The 25,022-nt window shown below is 54.9% G+C and overlaps 1 protein-coding gene across 1 annotated transcript in view; it reads left to right on the forward strand.

Annotated features, from left to right (window-relative positions):
* Positions 1 to 25,022, forward strand: part of LOC147092841 (neurexin-2-beta-like) — a 782,774-nt gene that overhangs the window by 276,057 nt on the left and 481,695 nt on the right. The window contains exon 2 of the mRNA XM_085976096.1: positions 6,996 to 7,177. Coding sequence (XP_085832222.1) covers positions 6,996 to 7,177 — 182 coding nt within the window. The remainder of the gene's footprint in view (positions 1 to 6,995; positions 7,178 to 25,022) is intronic.

The raw sequence follows: 25,022 nt of genomic DNA on the forward strand, positions 1-25,022 counted from the left end.
GCATTGGGCGGCATTGTACAGCTGGTTCCAGTGCCCGCCTGTGGCACCATTTGGCCGCACTATGGTTCATGCCGACCGTGTGATCGCTGGTGCAGTGCGCCGCGACGAGCTCGTGAGACGACGCAGAGCCGCTCAACTGACTCCCTCGGCTTCCAACGGGACTTCCAGTCCCGGGCAAGTCCCTCAGTACTGCCCCTCCGACAGTGCGGCACTCCCTCAGTACTGCCCCTCCGACAGTGCGACGCTCCCTCAGTACTGCCCCTCCGACAGTGCGGTGCTCCCTCAGTACTGCCCCTCCGACAGTGCGGCGCTCCCTCAGTACCGCCACTGCGACAGTGCGGCGCTCCCTCAGTACTGCCCCTCCGACAGTGCGGCGCTCCCTCAGTACTGCCCCTCTGACAGTGCGGCGCTCCCTCAGTACTGCCCCTCTGACAGTGCGGCGCTCCCTCAGTACTGACCCTCCGACAGTGTGGCGCTCCCTCAGTACTGCCCCTCCGACAGTACAGCGCTCCCTCAGTACTGCCCCTCCGACAGTACAGCGCTCCCTCAGTACTGCCCCTCCGACAGTACAGCGCTCCCTCAATACTGCACTGGGAGTGTTGGCCTGGATTATGGGCTCAAGTCTCTGGAGTGGGGCTCGAACCCATGACCTTCTGAATCAGAGGCGAGAGAGTGTGCGACCCTGCCACCGTTTTATTGGCAGAACCGAAGTCGATAAAGAGCCATTCCGGCATCAGGAGTCAGATCCTTATCTCCAGAAACGTCTTCCACTTGTCACTGAGTCCAGTTTGGTCTGATGAATCCTCCTCTTGCGCGCCCGGGCCGTACTGACGACAAGCTCGATCCCCGCTCCACACCCGTCAGTGGGCTCTAGCCTGGCGGGGACAGTCGGGAGGGTCACCGGGAGATTCCTCGGTGCTCACTGGGTCAGGAGAGGAGGGAGAGCGTGTGTGGGGTGGCGAACTGAATAAATTTAGTAAACAGGTCACAGGAACAGGAGGCGGCCATTCAGCCCCTCGAGCCTGTTCCGCCATTCAATGAGATCATGACTGATCTGTGACCTAACTCCATCCACCCGCCTTCGGCCCACATCCCTCAATACCTTTGGTTAACAAAAATCTATCAATCTCCGATTTAAAATTAACAATTGATCTAGCATCAACTGCCGTTGGCGGAAGAGAGTTCCAAACTTCTACCTCCCTTTGTGTGTTGAAGTGTTTCCTAACCTCACTCCTGAAAGGTCTGGCTCTAATTTTTAGACTCTGCCCCCTAGTCCTAGACTCCCCAACCAACGGAAATAGTTTCTCTCTCTCTACCCTATCTGTTCCCCTTAATATCCTGAAAACTTCGATCAGATCACCCTTAAACCTTCTAAATTCCAGGGAATACAACCCTAGTTTGTACAACCCTAGGCCGCCCGTTCCGCGGCCATTCAATATCATGGCTGTGAATTCCGGCCTCTTGCGCATCCCCCGATTTCCATCGCTCCACCATTGGCGGCCGTGCCTTCAGCTGCCCGGGCCCCGAGCTCTGGAATTCCCTCCCTAAACCTCTCCGCCGGGTAACCAGAGGACACTGATATAAGATAATTGCCAAAAAAAGCCAGAGGCGGGGAGATGAGGAGGAATTGCGTAGCGCGGCGAGTTGTTGTGATCTGGAACGCGCTGCCTGAAAGAATCAATCGTAGAATCATAGAAGGTTACGGCGCGGGAGGAGGCCATTTCGGCCCATCGTGTCCGCACTGGCCAACAAAGAGCTGTGCAGCCTAATCCCACTTCCCAGCTCTTGGTCCGTAGCCCTGCAGGTTACAGCATCCCAAGTGCACATCCAAGTACTTTTTAAATGTGGTTAGGGTTCCTGCCTCTACCACCCTTTCAGGCAGTGAGTTCCAGACCCCCACCACCCTCTGGGTGAAGAAATTTCCCCTCAAATCCCCTCTAAACCTTCCACCAATTACTTTAAATCTGTGCCCCCTGGTTTTTGACCCCTCTGCTAAGGGAAATAGGTCCTTTCTATCCACTTTATCTAGGCCCTTCATAATTTTATACACCTCAATAAGGTCTCCCCTCAGCCTCCTCTGTTCCAAGGAAAACAGACCCAGCCTATCCAGTCTTTCCTCATAGCTAAGATTCTCTACTCCCGGCAACATCCTTGTAAATCTCCTCTGTACCCTCTCTGGTGCAATCACATCTTTCCTGTAATGTGGTGACCAGAACTGCACGCAGTACTCCAGCTGAGGCCTAACTAGTGTTTTATACAATTGAAGCATAACCCCCCTGCTCTTGTATTCAATGCCACGGCTAATAAAGGCAAGCATCCCGTGTGCCTTCTGAACCACCTTATCTACTTGGCCTGCTGTCTTCAGGTATCTGTGGACATGCACTCCAAGGTCCCTTTGTTTCTCTACACTGCTCATTAAACTACCATTTAATGTGTATTGCCTCTCTCTCTCTCTCTCTCTCACCCTCTATCTGTCACTCTCTCTGCCGCACCCTGTCTCCCCACTTGTCTCATAGAAACATAGAGCAGGAGTAGGCCATTCGGCCCTTCGAGCCTGCTCCGCCATTCAACGAGATCATGGCTGATCATCCAAACCCTAGCACCCGGTCCCTACACCAACAGCCATCCCACCCAAGCCCTATCCCCGTAGCCCCACGTATTTAATCCCCCGCTAACACTAAGGGTCAATTAAAATTTTTTTTTTTTTTATCATGGCCAATCAACCTAACCCGCACATCTTTGGACTGTGGGAGGAAACCGGAGCACCCGGAGGAAACCCAGGCAAACACGGGGAGAATGTGCAAACTCCACACAGACAGTCACCCGAGGCCGGATTTGAACCCGGGTCCCTGGCGCTGTGAGGCAACAGTGCTAACCACTATGCCACCGTGCTGCCTCTGTTGAACCCAGTCTCTGCCTGTCAATCTCTCTCTCTCACCATCTGTCTATCTGTTTCTGCCTCTCTCTCTCTCACCCTCCCTCTCTCCGTGTGCCGGAGCACATTGATGCAAGAGCCCCTTGTAAGGCAGTACTCTAGCTGAGGCCTAACTAGTGTTTCATACAGCTGAAGCATGTTCTTGTATTCTATGCCACGGCTAATAAAGGCAAGCATTCCGTATGCCTTCTTAACCACTTTATCTATCTATCTAAAGGGTGGACTCAATGGCTACTTACAAAAAGGGAATTGGATAAATACTCGAGAAGGAAAGGTTGGCAGGGCGACGGGGAAAGAGCAGGGGGGGAGTGGGACTAATTGGAGAACTCTTTCAAAGAGCCGGCACAGGCACGATGGGCCGAATGGCCTCCATCTGTGCTGTAAGATTCTCTAAATGAGTCGGTCATCTTTTAGAATCAAAACTAGCGAGATGGGCCTGGTCTCTGGTAACACACCTCCTTCCAGTAACCTGTCAAATAGAGAAGCTTTAGGCTTTCAAAATACCAAACCCGCAACCCCCCATCGCCCACGTGACTCTTGCACATCGACTGAATCCCTTCTGCAGAGGTTGCACCTTCACCCCCACCGCACCCCAGGCGGCCTTATTAACTGGTATCAGATAACTATCGTGGTGGTGTGCGACCGGTTTAATTGGATTTAATTAATGCTGTTGTTAATCAGCGTGTGTTTCTGAGCCACAGGAGCGTGTCAGGGGGATTGAAAAATCAAAAAAACAAATGAACAGCAGATCGAGCAACGAGGTAGACAGCCCCCACAGGGGACCTCCGCGGGCAGGTCTGATTGAAAATTTGTTGGCTTCCCTCGGAGGGAGTGGACAGGGGCTGGTGCGTACCTGACAAGACACTCTCTCTGTTCTCTCTCTGTCCTTCGCCCGCATCTTCTCTTTCTCCGCATGACAGCGTTGGCACTCTGTGCCCAGTGAGGCCTGTGTGCGGGCGGGGCCTGCAGTCGCTGCTGTAATGTGGGAAACGCGGCAGCCAATTTGCGCACAGCAAGCTCCCGCAAACTGCAGTGTGATAAAGGCCAGAGGATCTGTTTTTAAGTGATGTCGGCTGAGGGATAAATATTGGCCCCAGGACACCGGGGAGCACTCCCCCACACCCCCCCCACCCCCCCGCCACGCCTGCTCGTCTCCGAAATCGTGGCCGTGGGATCTTTTACGTCCACCTGAGAGGGCAGACGGGTTTACCGTCTCATCCGAAAGACGGCAGCTCCGACACTGCCACGCTCCCTCAGTACTGCCCCTCTGACAGTGCGGCGCTCCCTCAGTACTGCCCCATCGACAGTGCGACGCTCCCTCAGTACAGCAGCTCCGACAGTGCGGCGCTCCCTCAGTACTGCCCCTCCGACAGTGCGGCGCTCCCTCAGTACTGCCCCTCCGACAGTGCGGCGCTCCCTCAGTACTGCCCCTCCAACAGTGCGGCGCTCCCTCAGTACAGAAGCTCCGACTGTGCGGCGCTCCCTCAGTACTGCCCCTCCGACAGTGCGGTGCTCCTTCAGTACTGCCCCTCCGACAGTGCGGCGCTCCCTCAGTACTGTCCCTCCGACAGTGCGGCGCTCCCTCAGTACTGTCCCTCCGACTGTGCGGCGCTCCCTCAGTACTGCCCCTCCGACAGTGCGGCGCTCCCTCAGTACTGCTCCTCCGACAGTGCGGCGCTCCCTCAGTACTGCCCCTCCGACAGTGCGGTGTTTGCTCAGTACTGCCCCTCCTACAATGCAGCGCCCCCTCAGTACTGCCCCTCCGACAGTGCGGCGCTCCCTCAGTACTGCCCCTCCGACTGTGCGGCGCTCCCTCAGTACTGCCCCTCCGACAGTGCAGCGCTCCCTCAGTACTGCCCCTCCGACAGTGCGGTGCTCCCTCAGTACTGACCCTCCGACAGTGCGGCGCTCCCTCAGTACTGCCCCTCCGACAGTGCGGCGCTCCCTCAGTATTGCCCCTCCGACAGTGCGGCGCTCCCTCAGTACTGCCCCTCCGACAGTGCGGCGCTCCCTCAGTACTGCCCCTCCGACAGTGCAGCGCTCCCTCAGTACTGCCCCTCCGACAGTGCGGCACTCCCTCAGTACTGCCCCTCCGACAGTGCGGTGCTCGCTCAGTACTGCCCCTCCAATAGTGCGGTGCTCCCTCAGTACTTCCCCTCCTACAATGCAGCGCCCCCTCAGTACTGGCACTGGGAGTGTCAGCCTGGATTTTGTGCTCAAGTCTCTGGGAGTGGGACTGTGAACTCACGACCTTCTGACTCAGAGACGAGAGAGAGAGAGAGTGCTACCAACTGAGCCACACTGACACCATGGGTCACCAGACCCGGCTGGGGCGTGGGCCTAATTGGAGAGCTCTTTCAAAGAGCCGCCACAGGCACGAAGGGCCAAATGGCCTCATTGTGTTCTGTGAGATTCTATGATTCTGAGGATATGTAGATGAAGAGGGGTGGGAGGAGGCTGGTGTGGGGCATAAACACCGGCATGGACCAGTTGGGCCGAATGGCCTTTTTCTGTGCTGTACGTTCGATGTCATCGTTGGTTCTCATCTACAAAATACATGCAATAGTATAAACCTATTTAAATCCTGTAAAATGGGAACCTATGCCACCTGAGGGCATCGCCACTTGCTCAACCCAAAATTGGGGCCATAACTTTTTTTTAAATTCGCTTATGGGACCTGGGCGTCGCTGAAAAGGCCCAGCGTTTATTGCCCATCCCTAGTTGCCCCTTGAGAAGGTGGTGGTGAGCCGCCTTCTTGAACCGCTGCAGTCCGTGTGGTGAAGGTGCTCCCACAGTTGCTGTCAGGGAGGGAGTTCCAGGATTTTGACCCAGCGACGATGAAGGAACGGCCGATATATTTCCAAGTCAGGATGGTGTGTGACTTGGAGGGGAACTTGGAGGTGATGGTGTTCCTGTGCGCCTGCTGCCCTTGTCCTTCTAGGCGGAAGAGGTCGCGGGTTTGGGAGGTGCTGCCGAAGAAGCCTTGGCAAGTTGCTGCAGCGCAATACAAGATAGTCACTTGTAAACCCAATTAGGGGAAACGAGGAGAGCGGTTAGAGTGTGGAACTCACTACCACAGGAGGTGGCTGAGGCGAAGCGGTGGGATGCTTTCAAAAGGAAACTAGATGAGTACATGAGAGAAAAGGGAATAGAAAGACCTGCTGACAGGCTGAGAGAGGTGGATGAAATGGGAGGAGACTCGTGTGGAGCATAAACACCATCAAAGACTAGTTGGGACAAATGGCCTGTTTACGTGCTGAACACACAATGTAACTGTGTAACTTGTAAGCTCTGCGCCATCCTCTTGTTCCCTCCATAGCGCGTCTCTTTGAGAAATAGCCAGGCAATTAGGGTTCCAGAAGAATCACGCCAGTTCACCTCTAACACAGTCAGCTGAGCCTCCTCCAAATTAGATATCTCAGCACTTCCCATCTGTCAGTCTCATGGGTAGCCTGTGACAGGGGGTCAGAACACAAGCGTTTGGGAGAGTGGTACTGCAGTCTCTCGATTCTGCCCACGGTGAGATTGGTCCAAGGCTGGGAGTGCCGCTTTATTAGAAATTAATTAGCCTTTACACTGTCCCATCAAACACTCCCGGGGCAGGTACAGCACGGGGTTAGATACAACGTAAAGCTCCCTCTACACTGTCCCATCAAACACTCCCAGGGCAGGTACAGCACGGGTTAGATACAGAGTAAAGCTCCCTCTACACTGTCCCCATCAAACACTCCCAGGGCAGGTACAGCACGGGTTAGATACAGAGTAAAGCTCCCTCTACACTGTCCCATCAAACACTCCCAGGGCCGGTACAGCACGGGTTAGATACAGAGTAAAGCTCCCTCTGCAGTGTCCCATCAAACACTCCCAGGGCAGGTACAGCACGGGTTAGATACAGAGTAAAGCTCCCTCTACACTGTCACTGTCCCATCAAACACTCCCAGGGCAGGTACAGCATGCGGTTAGATACAGAGTAAAGCTCCTGTCTATGAGTACTTCTCACTTGAATGCAGTCACTTCCAAACTAATCTCTGCCCCGCTCGTTTTGCTTTTTTTTTTGCAGCTGGCACCACCTACATCTTTGGCCGGGGCGGCGCCCTCATCACCTACACGTGGCCCCCGAATGATCGGCCGAGCACGCGGGCCGACCGCCTCGCCGTGGGATTCAGCACGCAGCAGAAGGACGCCATCTTGGTGCGGGTGGATAGTGCCTCCGGCCTGGGAGACTACCTACAGCTGCACATAGTAAGTCCCCATTGCTTGGCAATGCTGTTTGGCGTGGCGGGGGGCGGGGGGGTTCAGTTCTGTGCTCGTGGCTTCAAGTATTACGGGCTGTGTCACTCTGTCTCACTGGGCCTACTTTGCCTGTAGTGTGTGGGGCCTGGCTGTCTATTGATTTCGGAGATTGTTACTATGGCAACACCGCCTCGGCCGCGGAAATGGCGGCTCGCGGTTGGTCAGAGCCGAGGTGAACCGGTGGACGAGCTGAGCCGCCTGCGCACGCTTTTATCGGGCTGCCTTGTTTGTTTCGTTAAACTGAGCATCAATACTTCTGGCCGCGAATAGTTGACGCACACCCCTGAACGACTCGCAGGTAGGCTGCGTGCCCCTAAAGTTTGGGTTCCCCGTGCTTTCGGCGAGCGGAAGGTCGCAAGTACGCGAGTTGTTTGTTGTGGTGGGAGAAGGAGCCTCGGTCGTAGCACGCAGCTTATATGGTGGGGGTGTGACCTATATATGGGAGTGGACTGTATACAGATGTGGTATACATACAGCCGTGTCCTATATGGAGATGTGGACTATATATATGGAGGTGATCTTGTACTGGTGTGGCCTATATACTGATGAGGCCATTGGATAGATGTGTTCTATATACGGGTGTGATCTATATATTTTTTTAATGTGTTCCTGGGATGAGGGTATCGCTGGCAAGGCCCAGCATTTATTGCCCATCCCTAGTTGCCCCTTGAGAAGGTGGTGGTGAGCCGCCTTCTTGAACCGCTGCAGTCCCGTGTGGTGAAGGTGCTCCCACAGTGCTGTTAGGGAGCGAGTTCCAAGATTTTGACCCAGCCACGATGAAGGAACGGCCGATATATTCCCAAGTCAGGATGGTGTGTGACTGGGAGGGGAACTTGGAGGTGGTGGTGTTCCCGTGCGTCTACTGCCCTTGTCCTTCTAGGTGGAAGAGGCCCAACCTGCTCAACCTTTCCTCATAAGTCAACCCCCTCATCTCAGGAATCAACCGAGTGAATCGTCTCTGAACTGCCTCCAGTGCAAGCATAGGACTTCCTGAGTGAGGAACCAGGCGAGTGAACAATGGACAAGGTTGGGGGGTAGTCGTTGATTCCTGCTCCTAGCTCTCCGCGTGGCGAACGCAGCGTGAACCCATCGCCCTGTCTTTAGATTAAAGTGACAACTGCGCGTTAGCTAATTCATTCTCATCCACACAGGACCTGTCAGAAAAGCCTGAAGAATTACACACCCTGTCAGCACTCCCATTTAATACCAGCTATCAGCAGATTTGCTAAAACACCATTAAGGTGTATAAAATTAATTCTCCCTGGTAGCAATTACTGGCAAACCTGCTCGCTCGCCGAACATGACATAACTCATGTAATAGAATTAGTGGGAAGAAGGCGGGCATGCGCAGTGCTCGACAGAGGGTACGTTACAACGGCAGACTCCGAGGGTGTTGGGGACGCCTGCTGGGGATCGTCAGGTTTGAGCTGCACGTGAAATGGAAAGCACACGTTCAGGAGATCTTTTGTTCCAGTGGATGGGAACCGAGGATCCCTCTCATGAAGAGCAGAACAACGGCGCCCTGTAACGTCAGAGTCAATCAGTTGGCTCGTAGAGGTTAAGACAGTTTGGACTTCATTATTCATTGAGCAATCTGGGTGAAGAGCCCCGGCCCAACGTGCAGGACACCATCAAGATTGAAAAGACCGGTGTTTAATTGACCCCATAAACCTGGGTTTTAAAAGCCCTATTCAGTCCGCTTGACCATCCTCCGATTTCCAATCGCTCCACCATTGGCGGCCGTGCCTTCAGCTGCCTGGGGCCCTGAGCTCTGGAATTCCCTCCCTAAACCTCTCCGCCTCTCTCTCCTCCTTTAAGACGCTCCTTAAAACCGACCTCTTTGACCAAGTTTACAGTCACCTGTCCTAATATCTCCTTATGTGGCTCGGTGTCAAATTTTGATTGATAATCGCTCCTGTGAAGCACCCTGGGACGTTTCTTACTGCGTTAAAGGCGCTATATAAATGCAAGTGATGGGGTCAATTAAACACCGGTCTTTTCAATCTTGATGGTGTCCTGCACGTTGGGCTGGGGCTCTTCACCCAGATTGCTCAATGAATAATGAGTGTTATAGGTCCCAAATGGAACGGAAGAAGTTCCACAGATTCCAGGTCCAAAATAAGGAAAGGTTTAGAGGAGAAGGTGGTATAATGAGTCTTCATTTCAATCCAGTGAGGATTCAGGGAAGAGCAAGAGCATGTTGGATGGGGGAATATGAAGAGTGGGAAGAAGAAAAGAGGATCGATTGACCATGCAAGGATGAATAAAATAGAGGCTGAAAAGGTTCAAAATGGCCAGAGGGAGATGTTGGAGGCTGAAGCTCGAACAAGAGGGATGGAGGAAAAGCCAATCGAATAGTTGGAGCCAAAATTCTTGTTGAGATGTTTTGAATGCAACCGGGAGGTCTTGCTGGACCTGGTGGTGTTAAAAATATAAGAACATAAGAAACAGGAGCAGGAGTCGGTCAATCGGCCCCTCGAGCCTGCTCCACCATTCAGTAAGATCATGGCTGATCCAATCTTGGCCTCAACACTACGTTCCCGCCCGCTCCCCATACCCCTCGGCTCCCTTGTAGTTCAAATGTCTGTCAATCTGAGCCTTGAATATACTCAACGACTGAGCCTCCACAGCCCTCTGGGGTAGAGAATTCCAAAGATTCACCACCTTCTGAGTGAAGAAATTCCTCCTCATCTCAGTCCGAAATGGCCAACTCCTTATTCTGAGACCGTGACCCCTGGTTCTAGACTCCCCATCCAGGGGGAAACATCCTCCCTGCATCTACCCTGTCAAGCCCCTGTAAGAATTTTGTATGTTTCAATGAAATCACCTCTCAGTCTTCTAAATGCAAAAGAATATCGGCCTAGTCTACTCAATCTCTCCTCATAGGACAATCCCTTCATCCCAGGAATCAGTTCAGTGAACATATGTTGCACGCACTAAGGAGTGGTCTCTCCTAGGTCAATGTTGGTGCTGGGTCTATTCTAGGGCTGGAGCTGTATTGGTTGAGAGAAATATTGATTGGTCACTGGTTCTGCATGGCCAGTGTCGTCCGCCAGAGTGATGGGCAGGAATTACAGCACAGATGGAGGCTGTTCAGCCCATCACGTCTGTGCCTGTGTGAGCACCTGCACTGATGATGTGTACTCCACTATCCCCGTGTCCTTTTGTACTTTTCCTTTTCAAATCTTCCTCTGCTTCCTTTTGAAATAATGGCCTAGTCTCTGCCTCAATAGCCTCTCATGGTAAAGCATCCCTCGTTTGACTAAGTTAGAATGTGGAACTCGCTAACCCATGCTGCACCTGCCCTGGGAATGTTTGATGTGACAGTGTAGAGGGAGCTTTACTCTGTACCTAACCCGTGCTGTACCTGCCCTGAGAGTGTTTGATGGGGCAGTGTAGAGGGAGCTTTACTCTGTACCTAACCCGTGCTGTACCTGCCCTGGGAGTGTTTGATGGGACAGTGTAAAGGGAGCTTTACTCTGTATCTAACCCGTGCTGCACCTGCCCTGGGAGTGTTTGATGGGACAGTGTAGAGGGAGCTTTACTCTGTACCTAACCCGTGCTGTACCTGCCCTGGGAGTGTTTGATGGGACAGTGTAGAGGGAGCTTTACTCTGTATCTAACCCGTGCTGCACCTAATCTGAGAGTGTTTGATGGGACAGTGTAGAGGGAGCTTTACCCTGTACCTAACCCGTGCTGTACCTGCCCTGGGAGTGTTTGATGGGACAGTGTAGAGGGAGCTTTACTCTGTATCTAATCCGTGCTGTACCTGCCCTGGGAGTGTTTGATGGGGACAGTGCAGAGGGAGCTTTACTCTGTATCTAACCTGTGCTGTACCTGCCCTGGGAGTGTTTGATGGGACAGTGTAGAGGGAGCTTTACTCTGTATCTAACCCGTGCTGTACCTGCCCTGGGAGTGTTTGATAGGACAGTGTAGAGGGAGCTTTACTCTGTATCTAACCCGTGCTGTACCTGCCCTAGGAGTGTTTGATGGGACAGTGTAGAGGAAGCTTTACTCTGTATCTAACCCGTGCTGTCCCTGCCCTGGGAGTGTTTGATGGGACAGTGCAGAGGGAGATTTACTCTGTATCTAACCCGTGCCCTGGGAGTGTTTGATGGGACAGTGTAGAGGGAGCTTTACTCTGTATCTAACCAGTGCTGTACCTGCCCTGGGAGTGTTTGATGGGACAGTGTAGAGGGAGCTTTACTCTGTATCTAACCCGTGCTGTACCTGCCCTGGGAGTGTTTGATGGGACAGTGTAGAGGGAGATTTACTCTGTATCTAACCCGTGCCCTGGGAGTGTTTGATGGGACAGTGTAGAGGGAGCTTTACTCTGTATCTAACCCGTGCTGTCCCTGCCCTGGGAGTGTTTGATGGGACAGTGTAGAGGGAGATTTACTCTGTATCTAACCCGTGCCCTGGGAGTGTTTGATGGGACAGTGTAGAGGGAGCTTTACTCTGTATCTAACCAGTGCTGTCCCTGCCCTGGGAGTGTTTGATGGGACAGTGTAGAGGGAGCTTTACTCTGTATCTAACCCGTGCTGTACCTGCCCTGGGAGTGTTTGATGGGACAGTGCAGAGGGAGCTTTACTCTTTATCTAACCCGTGCTGCACCTGCCCTGGGAGTGTTTGATGGGACAGTGTAGAGGGAGCTTCACTCTGTATCTAACCTGTGCTGTACCTGCCCTGGGAGTGTTTGATGGGACAGTGTAGAGGGAGCTTTACTCTGTATCTAACCCGTGCTGTCCCTGCCCTGGGAGTGTTTGACGGGACAGTGTAGAGGGAGATTTACTCTGTATCGAACCCGTGCTGTACCTGCCCTGGGAGTGTTTGAAGGGACAGTGTTGAGGGAGCTTTACTCTGTATCTAACCCGTGCTGTACCTGCCCTGGGAGTGTTTGATGGGACAGTGTAGAGGGAGCTTTACTCTGTATCTGACCCGTGCTGTACCTGCCCTGGGAATGTTTGATGGGACAGTGTTGAGGGAGCTTTACTCTGTATCTAACCCGTGCTGTACCTGCCCTGGGAGTGTTTGATGGGACAGTGTAGAGGGAGCTTTACTCTGTATCTAACCCGTGCTGTACCTGCCCTGGGAGTGTTTGATGGGACAGTGTAGAGGGAGCTTTACTTTGTATCTAACCCGTGCTGTCCCTGCCCTGGGAGTGTTTGATGGGACAGTGTAGAGGGAGATTTACTCTGTATCTAACCTGTGCCCTGGGAGTGTTTGATGGGACAGTGTAGAGGGAGCTTCACTCTGTATCTAACCTGTGCTGAACTGCCCTGGGAGTGTTTGATGGGACAGTGTAGAGGGAGCTTTACTCTGTATCTAACCCGTGCTGTACCTGCCCTGGGAGTGTTTGATGGGACAGTGTAGAGGGAGATTTACTCTGTAGCTAACCCGTGCTGTACCTGCCCTGGGAGTGTTTGATGGGACAGTGTAGAGCCATATTTACTCTGTATCTAACCCGTGCTGTACCTGCCCTGGGAGTGTTTAATGGGGCAGTGTTGAGGGAGCTTTACTCTGTATCTAACCCGTGCTGTACCTGCCCTGGGAGTGTTTGATGGGACAGTGTAGAGGGAGCTTTACCCTGTATCTAACCCGTGCTGTACCTGCCCTGGGAGTGTTTGACGGGACAGTGTAGAGTGAGATTTACTCTGTATCTAACCCGTGCTGTACCTGCCCTGGGAGTGTTTGATGGGACAGTGTAGAGGGAGCTTTACTCTGTATCTAACCCGTGCTGTACCTGCCCTGGGAGTGTTTGATGGGACAGTGTAGAGGGAGCTTTACTCTGTATCTAACCCATGCTGCACCTGCCCTGGGAGTGTTTGATGGGACAGTGTAGAGGGAGCTTTACTCTGTATCTAACCTGTGCTGTACCTGCCCTGGGAGTGTTTGATGGGACAGTGTAGAGGGAGCTTTACTCTGTATCTAACCCGTGCTGTACCTGCCCTGGGAGTGTTTGACGGGACAGTGTAGAGGGAGATTTACTCTGTATCTAACCCGTGCTCTACCTGCCCTGGGAGTGTTTGATGGGACAGTGTAGAGGGAGCTTTACTCTGTATCTAACCCTTGCTGTACCTGCCCTGGGAGTGTTTGACGGGACAGTGTAGAGGGAGCTTTACTCTGTATCTAACCCGTGCTGTACCTGCCCTGGGAGTGTTTGATGGGACAGTGTAGAGGGAGCTTTACTCTGTATCTAACCCGTGCTGTACCTGCCCTGGGAGTGTTTGATGGGACAGTGTAGAGGGAGCTTTACTCTGTATCTAACCCGTGCTCTACCTGCCCTGGGAGTGTTTGATGGGACAGTGTTGAGGGAGCTTTACTCTGTATCTAACCCGTGCTGTACCTGCCCTGGGAGTGTTTGATGGGACAGTGTAGAGGGAGCTTTTCTCTCGACTGGTTTGATGATTATTTTTCGTGGTGGGAATGTAAGCGATTCTCTTTCCTCGGTACTAAAATGCCTCACTTTGCTGCCAAGAAATGCACTGAGACAACACTTGCTCACGACCCAGTAAAGACTGTCAGTGCACCTCTGTTGCCGAGGGTTTACGATGTAGAGCGAAGGATGAATGGGTTTAATATCCGACCAACTACTTTGATGTTCTGATACAGAGAGAAAGCTTTACTACTGCATCGACTTCCTTCCATATTGTACCTTAGAGAGCCCATTTATCCCTTTGAATCTTTCTCTTAAGCTGTTTCTATATACTGCTATACGCCTCCGGAAATCCATGCACTTCCCTCTCCCTATAGGTTCTATACAGCCCGCTTTACAATTTAATTTCCATTTTAATTTCCCTGTTCATCCGTTGCAGTGGTTGCTTGTTTAGCTTTCGAAGGTGTGTATATAACATGTTGAGAAGGGATTGCATTATTCCTCACCTGCCAAAACTAATTTAACTCAAGGTGGGCCACGGGTGAGACAAGCCAAGATTCATCTGCCAGTCAGGGGTAAGAGAGACACCCATCGCCCGGGCGTTCTGGTGGAGCTGGGAGAGGTACGGTGGGCGCTCCCTGCTTCAGCGGTTCCAGCACGCGCCAGCCTGTGGGTATCGGGAGACTGCGCCCCCACATACTCCCTCATTCTCCATCCGTGGGTCAGTGGGTCGCACCCTCGCCTCTGAGTCAGAAGGTCATGGTTTCATAGTCCCACTCCAGAGACTTGAGCTCAAAAATCCAGGTCGACACTCCCAATGCCAGTACTGAGGGAGCGCCGCACTGTCGGAGGGGCAGTACTGAGGGAGCGCCGCACTGTCGGAGGGGCAGTACTGAGGGAGCGCCGCACTGTCGGAGGGGCTATACTGAGGGAGCGCCGCACTGTCGGAGGGGCTATACTGAGGGAGCGCCGCACTGTCGGAGGGGCTATACTGAGGGAGCGCCGCACTGTCGGAGGGGCTGTACTGAGGGAGCGCCGCACTGTCGGAGGGGCTATACTGAGGGAGCGCCGCACTGTCGGAGGGGCAGTACTGAGGGAGCGCCGCACTGTCGGAGGGGCAGTACTGAGGGAGCGCCGCACTGTCAGAGGGGCTGTACTGAGGGAGCGCCGCACTGTCGGAGGGGCTATACTGAGGGAGCGCCGCACTGTCGGAGGGGCAGTACTGAGGGAGCGCCGCACTGTCGGAGGGCCAGTACTAAGGGAGCGCCGCACTGTCGGAGGGGCAGTACTGAGGGAGTGTCGCACTGTCGGAGGGGCAGTGCTGAGGGAGTGCCGCACTGTCGGAGTGGCAGTACCGAGGGAGCGCCGCACTGTCGGAGGGGCAGTACTGAGGGGGCGCCGCACTGTCGGAGGGGCAGTACTGAAGGAGCGCCGCACTGTCGGAGGGGCAGTACTGAGGGAGCGCCGCACTGTCGGAGGGGCAGTACTGAGGGAGCGCCGCACTGTTAGAGGGGCTGTACTGAGGGAGTGCCGCACTGTCGGAGGAGCAGTACTGAGGGAGCATTGCACTGTCGGAGGGGCAGTACTGAGGGAGTGCCGCAGTGTCGGAGGAGCAGTACTGAGGGAGCGCCGCACTGTCAGAGGAGCAGTACTGAGGGAGCGCCGCACTGTCGGAGGGGCAGTACTGAGGGAGCGCTGCATTGTCGGAGGGGAAGTACTGAGGGAGCGTTGCACTGTCGGAGGGGCGGTACTGAGGGAGCGTTGCACTGTCGGAGGGGCTGTACTGAGGGAGCGCCGCACTGTCGGAGGGGCTATACTGAGGGAGCGCCGCACTGTCGGAGGGGCAGTACTGAGGGAGCGCCGCACTGTCGGAGGGGCAGTACTGAGGGAGCGCCGCACTGTCAGAGGGGCTGTACTGAGGGAGCGCCGCACTGTCGGAGGGGCTATACTGAGGGAGCGCCGCACTGTCGGAGGGGCAGTACTGAGGGAGCGCCGCACTGTCGGAGGGCCAGTACTAAGGGAGCGCCGCACTGTCGGAGGGGCAGTACTGAGGGAGCGCCGCACTGTCGGAGGGGCAGTACTGAGGGAGCGCCGCACTGTCGGAGGGGCAGTACTGAGGGAGCGCCGCACTGTCGGAGGAGCCGTACTGAGGGAGCGCCGCACTGTCGGAGGGGCAGTGCTGAGGGAGTGCCGCACTGTCGGAGTGGCAGTACCGAGGGAGCGCCGCACTGTCGGAGGGGCAGTACTGAGGGGGCGCCGCACTGTCGGAGGGGCAGTACTGAAGGAGCGCCGCACTGTCGGAGGGGCAGTACTGAGGGAGCGCCGCACTGTCGGAGGGGCAGTACTGAGGGAGCGCCGCACTGTTAGAGGGGCTGTACTGAGGGAGTGCCGCACTGTCGGAGGAGCAGTACTGAGGGAGCATTGCACTGTCGGAGGGGCAGTACTGAGGGAGTGCCGCAGTGTCGGAGGAGCAGTACTGAGGGAGCGCCGCACTGTCAGAGGAGCAGTACTGAGGGAGCGCCGCACTGTCGGAGGGGCAGTACTGAGGGAGCGCTGCATTGTCGGAGGGGAAGTACTGAGGGAGCGTTGCACTGTCGGAGGGGCGGTACTGAGGGAGCGTTGCACTGTCGGAGGGGCAGTACTGAGGGAGCGCCGCACTGTCGGAGGGGCAGTACTGAGGGAGCGCCGCACTGTCGGAGGGGCAGTACTGAGGGAGCGCCGCACTGTCGGAGGGGCAGTATTGATGGAGCGCCGCACTGTCGGAGGGGCAGTACTGAGGGAGCGCCGCACTGTTGGAGGAGCAGTACTGAGGGAGCGCCGCACTGTCGGAGGGGCAGTACTGAGGGAGCGCCGCAGTGTCGGAGGGGTCGGACTGAGGGAGCGCCGCACTGTCGGAGGTTCAGTACTGAGGGAGCGCCGCACTGTCGGAGGGGCGGTACTGAGGGAGCGCCGCACTGTCGGAGGGGCAGTGCTGAGGGAGAACCGCACTGTCGGAGGGGCAGTACTGAGGGAGCGTTGCATTGTCGGAGGAGCAGTACTGAGGGAGCGCCGCACTGTCGGAGGGACAGGACTGAAGGAGTGCCGCACTGTCGGAGGGGCAGTACTGAAGGAGCGCCGCACTGTCGGAGGGGCAGTACTGAGGGAGCGTCGCACTGTCAGAGGGGCAGTCCTGAGGGAGCGCTGCACTGTCGGAGGGGCAGTACTGAGGGAGCGCCGCACTGTCGGAGGGGCAGCACTGAGGGGGCGCCGCACTTTCGGAGGGGCAGTACTGAGGGAGCGCCGCACTGTCGGAGGGGCAGTACTGAGGGAGCGCCGCACTGTCAGAGGGGCAGTACTGAGGGAGCGCCGCACTGTCGGAAGGGCAGTACTCAGGGAGGCCGCACTGTCGGAGGGGCTGTACTGAGGGAGTGCCGCACTGTCGGAGGGGCAGCACTGAGGGAGCGTTGCACTGTCGGAGGGGCAGTACTGAGGGAGTGCCGCACTGTCGGAGGGGCAGTACTGAGGGAGCGCCGCACTGTCGGAGGGGCAGTACTGAGGGAGCGCCGCACTGTTGGAGGGGCTGTACTGAGGGAGTGCCGCACTGTTGGAGGGGCTATACTGAGGGAGTGCCGCACTGTCGGAGGGGCAGTACTGAGGGAGCATTGCACTGTCGGAGGGGCAGTACTGAGGGAGCGCCGCACTGTCGGAGGAGCAGTACTGAGGGAGCGCCGCACTGTCAGAGGAGCAGTACTGAGGGAGCGCCGCACTGTCGGAGGGGCAGTACTGAGGGAGCGCTGCATTGTCGGAGGAGCGGTACTGAGGGAGCGTTGCACTGTCGGAGGGGCAGTACTGAGGGAGCGTTGCAGTGTCGGAGGGGCAGTATTGAGGGAGCGCCGCATTGTCGGAGGGGCAGTACTGAGGGAGCGCCGCACTGTCGGAGGAGCAGTACTGAGGGAGCGCCGCACTGTCGGAGGAGCAGTACTGAGGGAGCGCTGCACTGTCGGAGGGGCAGTACTGAGGGAGCGCTGCATTGTCGGAGGAGCAGTACTGAGGGAGCGTTGCACTGTCGGAGGGGCAGTACTGAGGGAGCGTTGCACTGTCGGAGGGGCGGTACTGAGGGAGCGTTGCACTGTCGGAGGGGCAGTACTGAGGGAGCGCCGCACTGTCGGAGGGGCAGTACTGAGGGAGCGCCGCACTGTCGGAGGGGCAGTACTGAGGGAGCGCCGCAGTGTCAGAGGGGCAGTACTGAGGGAGCAACGCACTGTCGGAGGGGCAGTAGTGAGGGAGCACTGCATTGTCGGAGGAGCAGTACTGAGGGAGCGCCGCACTGTCGGAGGGCAGTACTGAGGGAGCGTTGCACTGTCGGAGGGGCAGTACTGAGGGAGCGCCGCACTGTCGGAGGGGCAGTATTGAGGGAGCGCCGCACTGTCGGAGGGGCAGTACTGAGGGAGCGCCGCACTGTTGGAGGAGCAGTACTGAGGGAGAGCCGCACTGTCGGAGGGGCAGTACTGAAGGAGCGCCGCACTGTCGGAGGGGTTGTACTGAGGGAGCACCGCACTGCCGGAGGGGCAGTAGTGAGGGCGCGCCGCACTGTCGGAGGGGCCGTACTGAGGGAGCACCGCACTGTCGGAGGGGTCGTACTGAGGGAGCGCCGCACTGTCGGAGGGGCAGTACTGAGGGAGAACCGCACTGTCGGAGGGGCAGTACTGAGGGAGCGCTGCACTGTCGGAGGGGCAGTACTGAGGGAGCGTTGCATTGTCGGAGGAGCAGTACTGAGGGAGCGCCGCACTGTCGGAGGGACAGTACTGAAGGAGCGCCGCACTGTCGGAGGGGCAGTACTGAAGGAGCGCCGCACTGTCGGAGGGGCAGTACTGAGGGAGCGCCGCACTGTCGAGGGACAGGACTGAAGGAGCGCCGCACTGTCGGAGGGGCAGTACTGAAGGAGCGCCACATTGTCGGAGGGGCAGTACTGAGGGAGCGCCGCACTGTCAGAGGGACAGTACTGAAGGAGTGCCGCACTGTCGGAGGTTCAGTACTGAGGGGGCGCCGCACTGTCGGAGGGGCAGTACTGAGGGAGCGCCGCACTGTCGGAGGGGCAGTACTGTGGGAGTGCCACACTGTCGGAGGAGCAGTAATGAGGGAGCGCTGCATTGTCGGAGGAGCAGTACTGAGGGAGCGCCGCACTGTCGGAGGGGTTGTACTGAGGGAGCGCTGCACTGTCGGAAAGCCAGTTCTGAGGGAGCACCACACTGTCGGAGGGGCAGTAGTGAGGGAGCGCCGCACTGTCGGAGTGGCCGTACTGAGGGAGCGCCGCACTGTCGGAGGGGCAGTACTGAGGGAGCGCCGCACTGTCGGAGGGGCAGTACTGAGGGAGAGCCGCACTGTCGGAGGGGCAGTACTGAGGGAGCGCCGCACTGTCGGAGGGGCAGTACTGAGGGAGCGCCGCACTGTCGGAGGGGCAGTACTGTGGGAGCGCCGCACTGTCGGAGGGGCAGTACTGAGGGAGCGCCGCACTGTCGGAGGGGCAGTACTGAGGGAGCGCCGCACTGTCGGAGGGGCAGTACTGAGGGAGCACCGCACTGTCGGAGGGGCGGTACTGAGGGAGCGCCGCACTGTCGGAGGGGCGGTACTGAGGGAGCGCCGCACTGTCGGAGGGGCAGTACTGAGGGAGCGCCGCACTGTCGGAGGGGCAGTACTGAGGTAGCGCTGCACTGTCGGAGGGGCAGTACTGAGGGAGTGTCGCACTGTCGGAGGGGCAGTACTGAGGGAGCACCGCACTGTCGGAGGGGCAGTACTTGGTAGGAAGAATAAGGAGGCCACATACTTGTTGGAAAATCAGACTTTTAAATGGGGTCGAGGTACAGTGGGCTCTGGGGATACAGATACACCAATCACTAAAAGTTACAACGCAGGTTAATAAGGCCATAAAAAAAAAGCAAACCAAGCAGTCAGGTTTATTTCTAGAGGGATAGAATTGAAAAGAAGAGTTCTGTTAAACTTGTATCGACCCTTGGTTAGACCACACTTGGAGCACTGTGTACAGTCCTAGTCTCCATATACCTCGGTTAGACCACACTTGGAGCACTGTGCACAGTCCTGGTCTCCATATACCTTGGTTAGACCACACTTGGAGCACTGTGCCCAGTTCTGGTCTCCATATACCTCGGTTAGACCACACTGGGAGCACTGTGCACAGTCCTGGTCTCCATATACCTTGGTTAGACCACACTTGGAGCACCGTGCACTGTCCTGGTCTCCATATACCTTGGTTAGACCACACTTGGAGCACTGCGCACAGTCCTGGTCCCCATATACCTTGGTTAGACCACACTTGGAGCACTGTACACAGTCCTGGTCTCCATATACCTTGGTTAGACCACACTTGGAGCACTGTGCCCAGTTCTGGTCTCCATATACCTCGGTTAGACCACACTTGGAGCACTGTGCACAGTCCTGGTCTCCATATACCTTGGTCAGACCACACTTGGAGCACTGTACACAGTCCTGGTCTCCATATACCTCGGTTAGACCACACTTGGAGCACTGTGCACAGTCCTGGTCTCCATAGACCTTGGTCAGACCACACTTGGAGCACTGTACACAGTCCTAGTCTCCATACACCTCGGTTAGACCACACTTGGAGCACTGTGCACAGTTCTGGTCTCCATATACCTTGGTTAGACCACACTTGGAGCACTGTGCACAGTCCTGGTCTCCATATACCTTGGTTAGTCCACACTTGGAGCACTGTGCACAGTCCTAGTCTCCATATACCTCGGTTAGACCACACTTGGAGCACTGTGCACACTCCTAGTCTCCATATACCTTGGTTAGACCACACTTGGAGCACTGGGCACAGTCCTGGTCTCCATATACCTCGCTTAGACCACACTTGGAGCACTGTGCACTGTCCTGGTCTCCATATACCTTGGTTAGACCACACTTGGAGCACTGTGCACAGCCCTGGTCTCCATATACCTCGGTTAGACCACACTTGGAGCACTGCGCACAGTCCTAGTCTCCATATACCTCGGTTAGACCACACTTGGAGCACTGTGCACAGTCCTGGTCTCCATATACCTTGGTTAGACCACACTTGGAGCACCGTGCACAGTCCTGGTCTCCATATACCTTGGTTAGACCACACTTGGAGCACTGTGCACAGTCCTGGTCTCCATATACCTCGGTTAGACCACACTTGGAGCACTGTGCGCAGTCCTGGTCTCCATATACCTTGGTCAGACCACACTTGGAGCACTGTACACAGTCCTGGTCTCCATATACCTCGGTTAGACCACACTTGGAGCACTGTGCACAGTTCTGGTCTCCACATACCTTGGTTAGACCACACTTGGAGCACTGTGCACAGTCCTGGTCTCCATATACCTCGGTTAGACCACACTTGGAGCACTGTGCACAGTCCTGGTCTCCATATACCTTGGTTAGACCACACTTGGAGCACTGTGCACAGTCCTGGTCTCCATATACCTCGGTTAGACCACACTTGGGAGCACTGTGCACAGTCCTGGTCTCCATATACCTTGGTTAGACCACACTTGGAGCACTGTACACAGTCCTGGTCTCCATATACCTTGGTTAGACCACACTTGGAGCACTGTGCACAGTCCTGGTCTCCATATGCCTTGGTTAGACCACACTTGGAGCACTATGCACAGTCCTGGTCTCCATATACCTTGGTCAGACCACACTTGGAGCACTGTGCACAGTCCTGGTCTCCATATACCTTGGTTAGACCACACTTGGAGCACTGTGCCCAGTTCTGGTCTCCATATACCTCGGTTAGACCACACTTGGAGCACTGTGCACAGTCCTAGTCTCCATATACCTCGGTTAGACCACACTTGGAGCACTGTGCACAGTCCTAGTCTCCATAAAGCTCGGTTAGACCACACTTGGAGCACTGTGTACAGTCCTAGTCTCCATATACCTCGGTTAGACCACACTTGGAGCACTGTGCACAGTCCTGGTCTCCATATACCTTGGTTAGACCACACTTGGAGCACTGTGCACAGTCCTGGTCTCCATATACCTTGGTTAGACCACACTTGGAGCACCGTGCACAGTCCTGGTCTTCATATACCTTGGTTAGACCACACTTGGAGCACTGGGCACAGTCCTGGTCTCCATATACCTCGGTTAGACCACACTTGGAGCACTGTGCACAGTCCTGGTCTCCATATACCTTGGTTAGACCACACTTGGAGCACTGTGCACAGTTCTGGTCTCCATATACCTCAGTTAGACCACACTTGGAGCACTGTGCACAGTCCTGGTCTCCATATACCTCGGTTAGACCACACTTGGAGCACTGTGCACAGTCCTGGTCTCCATATACCTTGGTTAGACCACACTTGGAGCACTGTGCACAGTTCTGGTCTCCATATACCTTGGTTAGACCACACTTGGAGCACTGTGCACAGTCCTGGGCTCCATATACCTTGGTCAGACCACACTTGGAGCACTGTGCACAGTCCTGGTCTCCATATACATTGGTTAGACCACACTTGGAGCACTGTGCACTATTCTGGTCTCCATATACCTTGGTTAGACCACATTTGGAGCACTGTGCACAGTTCTGGTCTCCGTATACCTTGGTCAGACCACACTTGGAGCACTGTGCACAGTCCTGGTCTCCATATACATTGGTTAGACCACACTTGGAGCACTGTGCACTGTTCTGGTCTCCATATACCTCGGTTAGACCACACTTGGAGCACTGTGCACAGTCCTGGTCCCCATATACCTTGGTTAGACCACACTTGGAGCACCGTGCGCAGTCCTGGTCTCCATATACCTTGGTTAGACCACACTTGGAGCACTGTACACAATCCTGGTCTCCATATACCTTGGTTAGACCACACTTGGAGCACTGTGCCCAGTTCTGGTCTCCATATACCTTGGTTAGACCGCACTTGGAGCACTGTGCACAGTCCTGGTCTCCATATACCTTGGTCAGACCACACTTGGAGCACTGTACACAGTCCTGGTCTCCATATACCTCGGTTAGACCACACTTGGAGCACTGTGCACAGTCCTGGTCTCCATATACCTTGGTCAGACCACACTTGGAGCACTGTACACAGTCCTGGTCTCCATATACCTCGGTTAGACCACACTTGGAGCACTGTGCACAGTTCTGGTCTCCATATACCTTGGTTAGACCACACTTGGAGCACTGTGCACAGTCCTGGTCTCCATATACCTTGGTTAGACCACACTTGGAGCACTGTGCACTGTCCTGGTCTCCATATACCTTGGTTAGACCACACTTGGAGCACTGTGCACAGTTCTGGTCTCCATATACCTTGGTTAGACCACACTTGGAGCACTGTGCACAGTCCTGGTCTCCATATACCTTGGTCAGACCACACTTGGAGCACTGTGCACAGTCCTGGTCTCCATATACATTGGTTAGACCATACTTGGAGCACTGTGCACAGTTCTGGTCTCCGTATACCTTGGTCAGACCACACTTGGAGCACTGTGCACAGTCCTGGTCTCCATATACCTTGGTCAGACAACACTTGGAGCACTGTGCACAGTCCTGGTCTCCATATACATTGGTTAGACCACACTTGGAGCACTGTGCACAGTTCTGGTCTCCGTATACCTTGGTCAAACCACACTTGGAGCACTGTGCACAGTCCTGGTCTCCATATACATTGGTTAGACCACACTTCGAGCACTGTGCACAGTTCTGGTCTCCATACACCTTGGTTAGACCACACTTTGAGCACTGTGCACAGTTCTGGTCTCCATATACCTTGGTTAGACCACACTTGGAGCACTGTGCACAGTTCTGGTCTCCAGAATATAAAAAGGATATGGAGGCACTGGAGAAGGTGCAAAACAGATTTACTAGAATGATCCCAGAACTGTGAGGTTCTACCTATCAGGAAAGGTTGAATAGGCGGGGCTCTTTGCTCTAGAAAAGAGAAGGCTGAGGGGTGACCTGATCGAGGTCTTTAAGATCACTAAAGAGTTCGATAGGGTAGACGTAGAGAAGATGTTTCCACTTCTGGGGGAGACCAGAACTAGGGGCCATCAATATAAGACAGTCACTAATAAATCCAATAGGGAATTCAGGAGAAACTTCTTTACCCAGAGAGTGGTGAGAATGTGGAACTCGCTACCACAGGGAGCGGTTGAGGCGAATAGTATCGATGGATTTAAGGGGAAGCTGGATAAACACATGAGGGAGAAAGGAATAGAAGGATATGTTGATAAGGGTGAGATGAAGAGGGGTGGGAGGAGGCTGGAGTGGAGCAGAAACACCGTCATGGACTGGTTGGGCTGAATGGCCTCTTTCTGTGCTGTACATTCTATGTAATTCCAAGAATTACGCTGCAAATTCTAAGTGTATGGACCTTACATGTTTACATTTTTTTTTCATTCATTCGTGGGTTGTGGGCGTCGCTGGCTATGTCCAACATTTATTGCCCAGCCCTAGTTGCCCCTTGAGAAGGTGGTGGTGAGCCACCTTCTTGAACCGCCGCAGTCCCGTGTATGAAGGTGCTGTCAGGGAGGGAGTTCCAGGATTTTGACCCGGCGACGATGAAGGAACGGCCGATATATTTCCAAGACGGGATGGTGTGTGTGACTTGCAGGGGAACTTGGAGGTGCTGGTGTTCCCATGCACTGTCCTAGGAACATAGGAAGAGGAGGAGGCCATTCAGCCCCTCGAGCCTGTTCCGCCATCCAGTGAGATCAAGGCTGATCGGCAATGTAACTCCATCTCCCCGCCTTTGCCCCGAATGCCTTAATACCTTTGATTGACAAAAATCTATCTCTCTCAGATTTAAAATTAACAATTGAACTCGCACCGATTTCCATTTGAGTGTAGAATTCTTATCGGAAGGCAGGCATTTGGAGAACCTTTAGACATCTCCAATTGAGTCCTGCTTCCCGATGTCAAAAATATCAATCATCCTTTGCAGATCAGTAAAACAACATGAAAAATAAATACTGGCATCTCTGCAAAGGGGCTTCATAAATTAAACATCTGTCTCCACATGGCAATGGCAAGGAGAATTATGTGCGAGGATTCATAAACAGATTCCACGCACGTCCCTCATATAGCTAACAGGATTTAAATCTTCTCCGGCAGTGTTTCCTCATAAAAGATTAAAAGTGGGACATCAATATGATGGGCTGTGTGAAAATCTATAGCTTACACCTCTATTGTACCTGTCCTGAACATCTGACACTCGCACACACCGGATGCTAGCTTCCCCGCTTCGGACTTTCAGTCCCATGATTGAGACATGGGAGAGGCGTGGTCACGTGACCGTCCCGCTCCGCTCTCCCGCCATTGGTCGCCCGCCTGCTCACCCAATCGGAGAGCGGGCAGACTTTTTTTCGCCCTGATTGGATGATTCTGGGCTGTCGGTCAAGCAGCTTTCTTTTTTCCCCTCCAAC

Source organism: Somniosus microcephalus, unplaced genomic scaffold (assembly GCF_052327205.1).
Source record: "Somniosus microcephalus isolate GS21.2 unplaced genomic scaffold, FLI_Smic_1.0 unresolved_chr2, whole genome shotgun sequence".
NCBI lineage: Eukaryota > Metazoa > Chordata > Chondrichthyes > Squaliformes > Somniosidae > Somniosus > Somniosus microcephalus.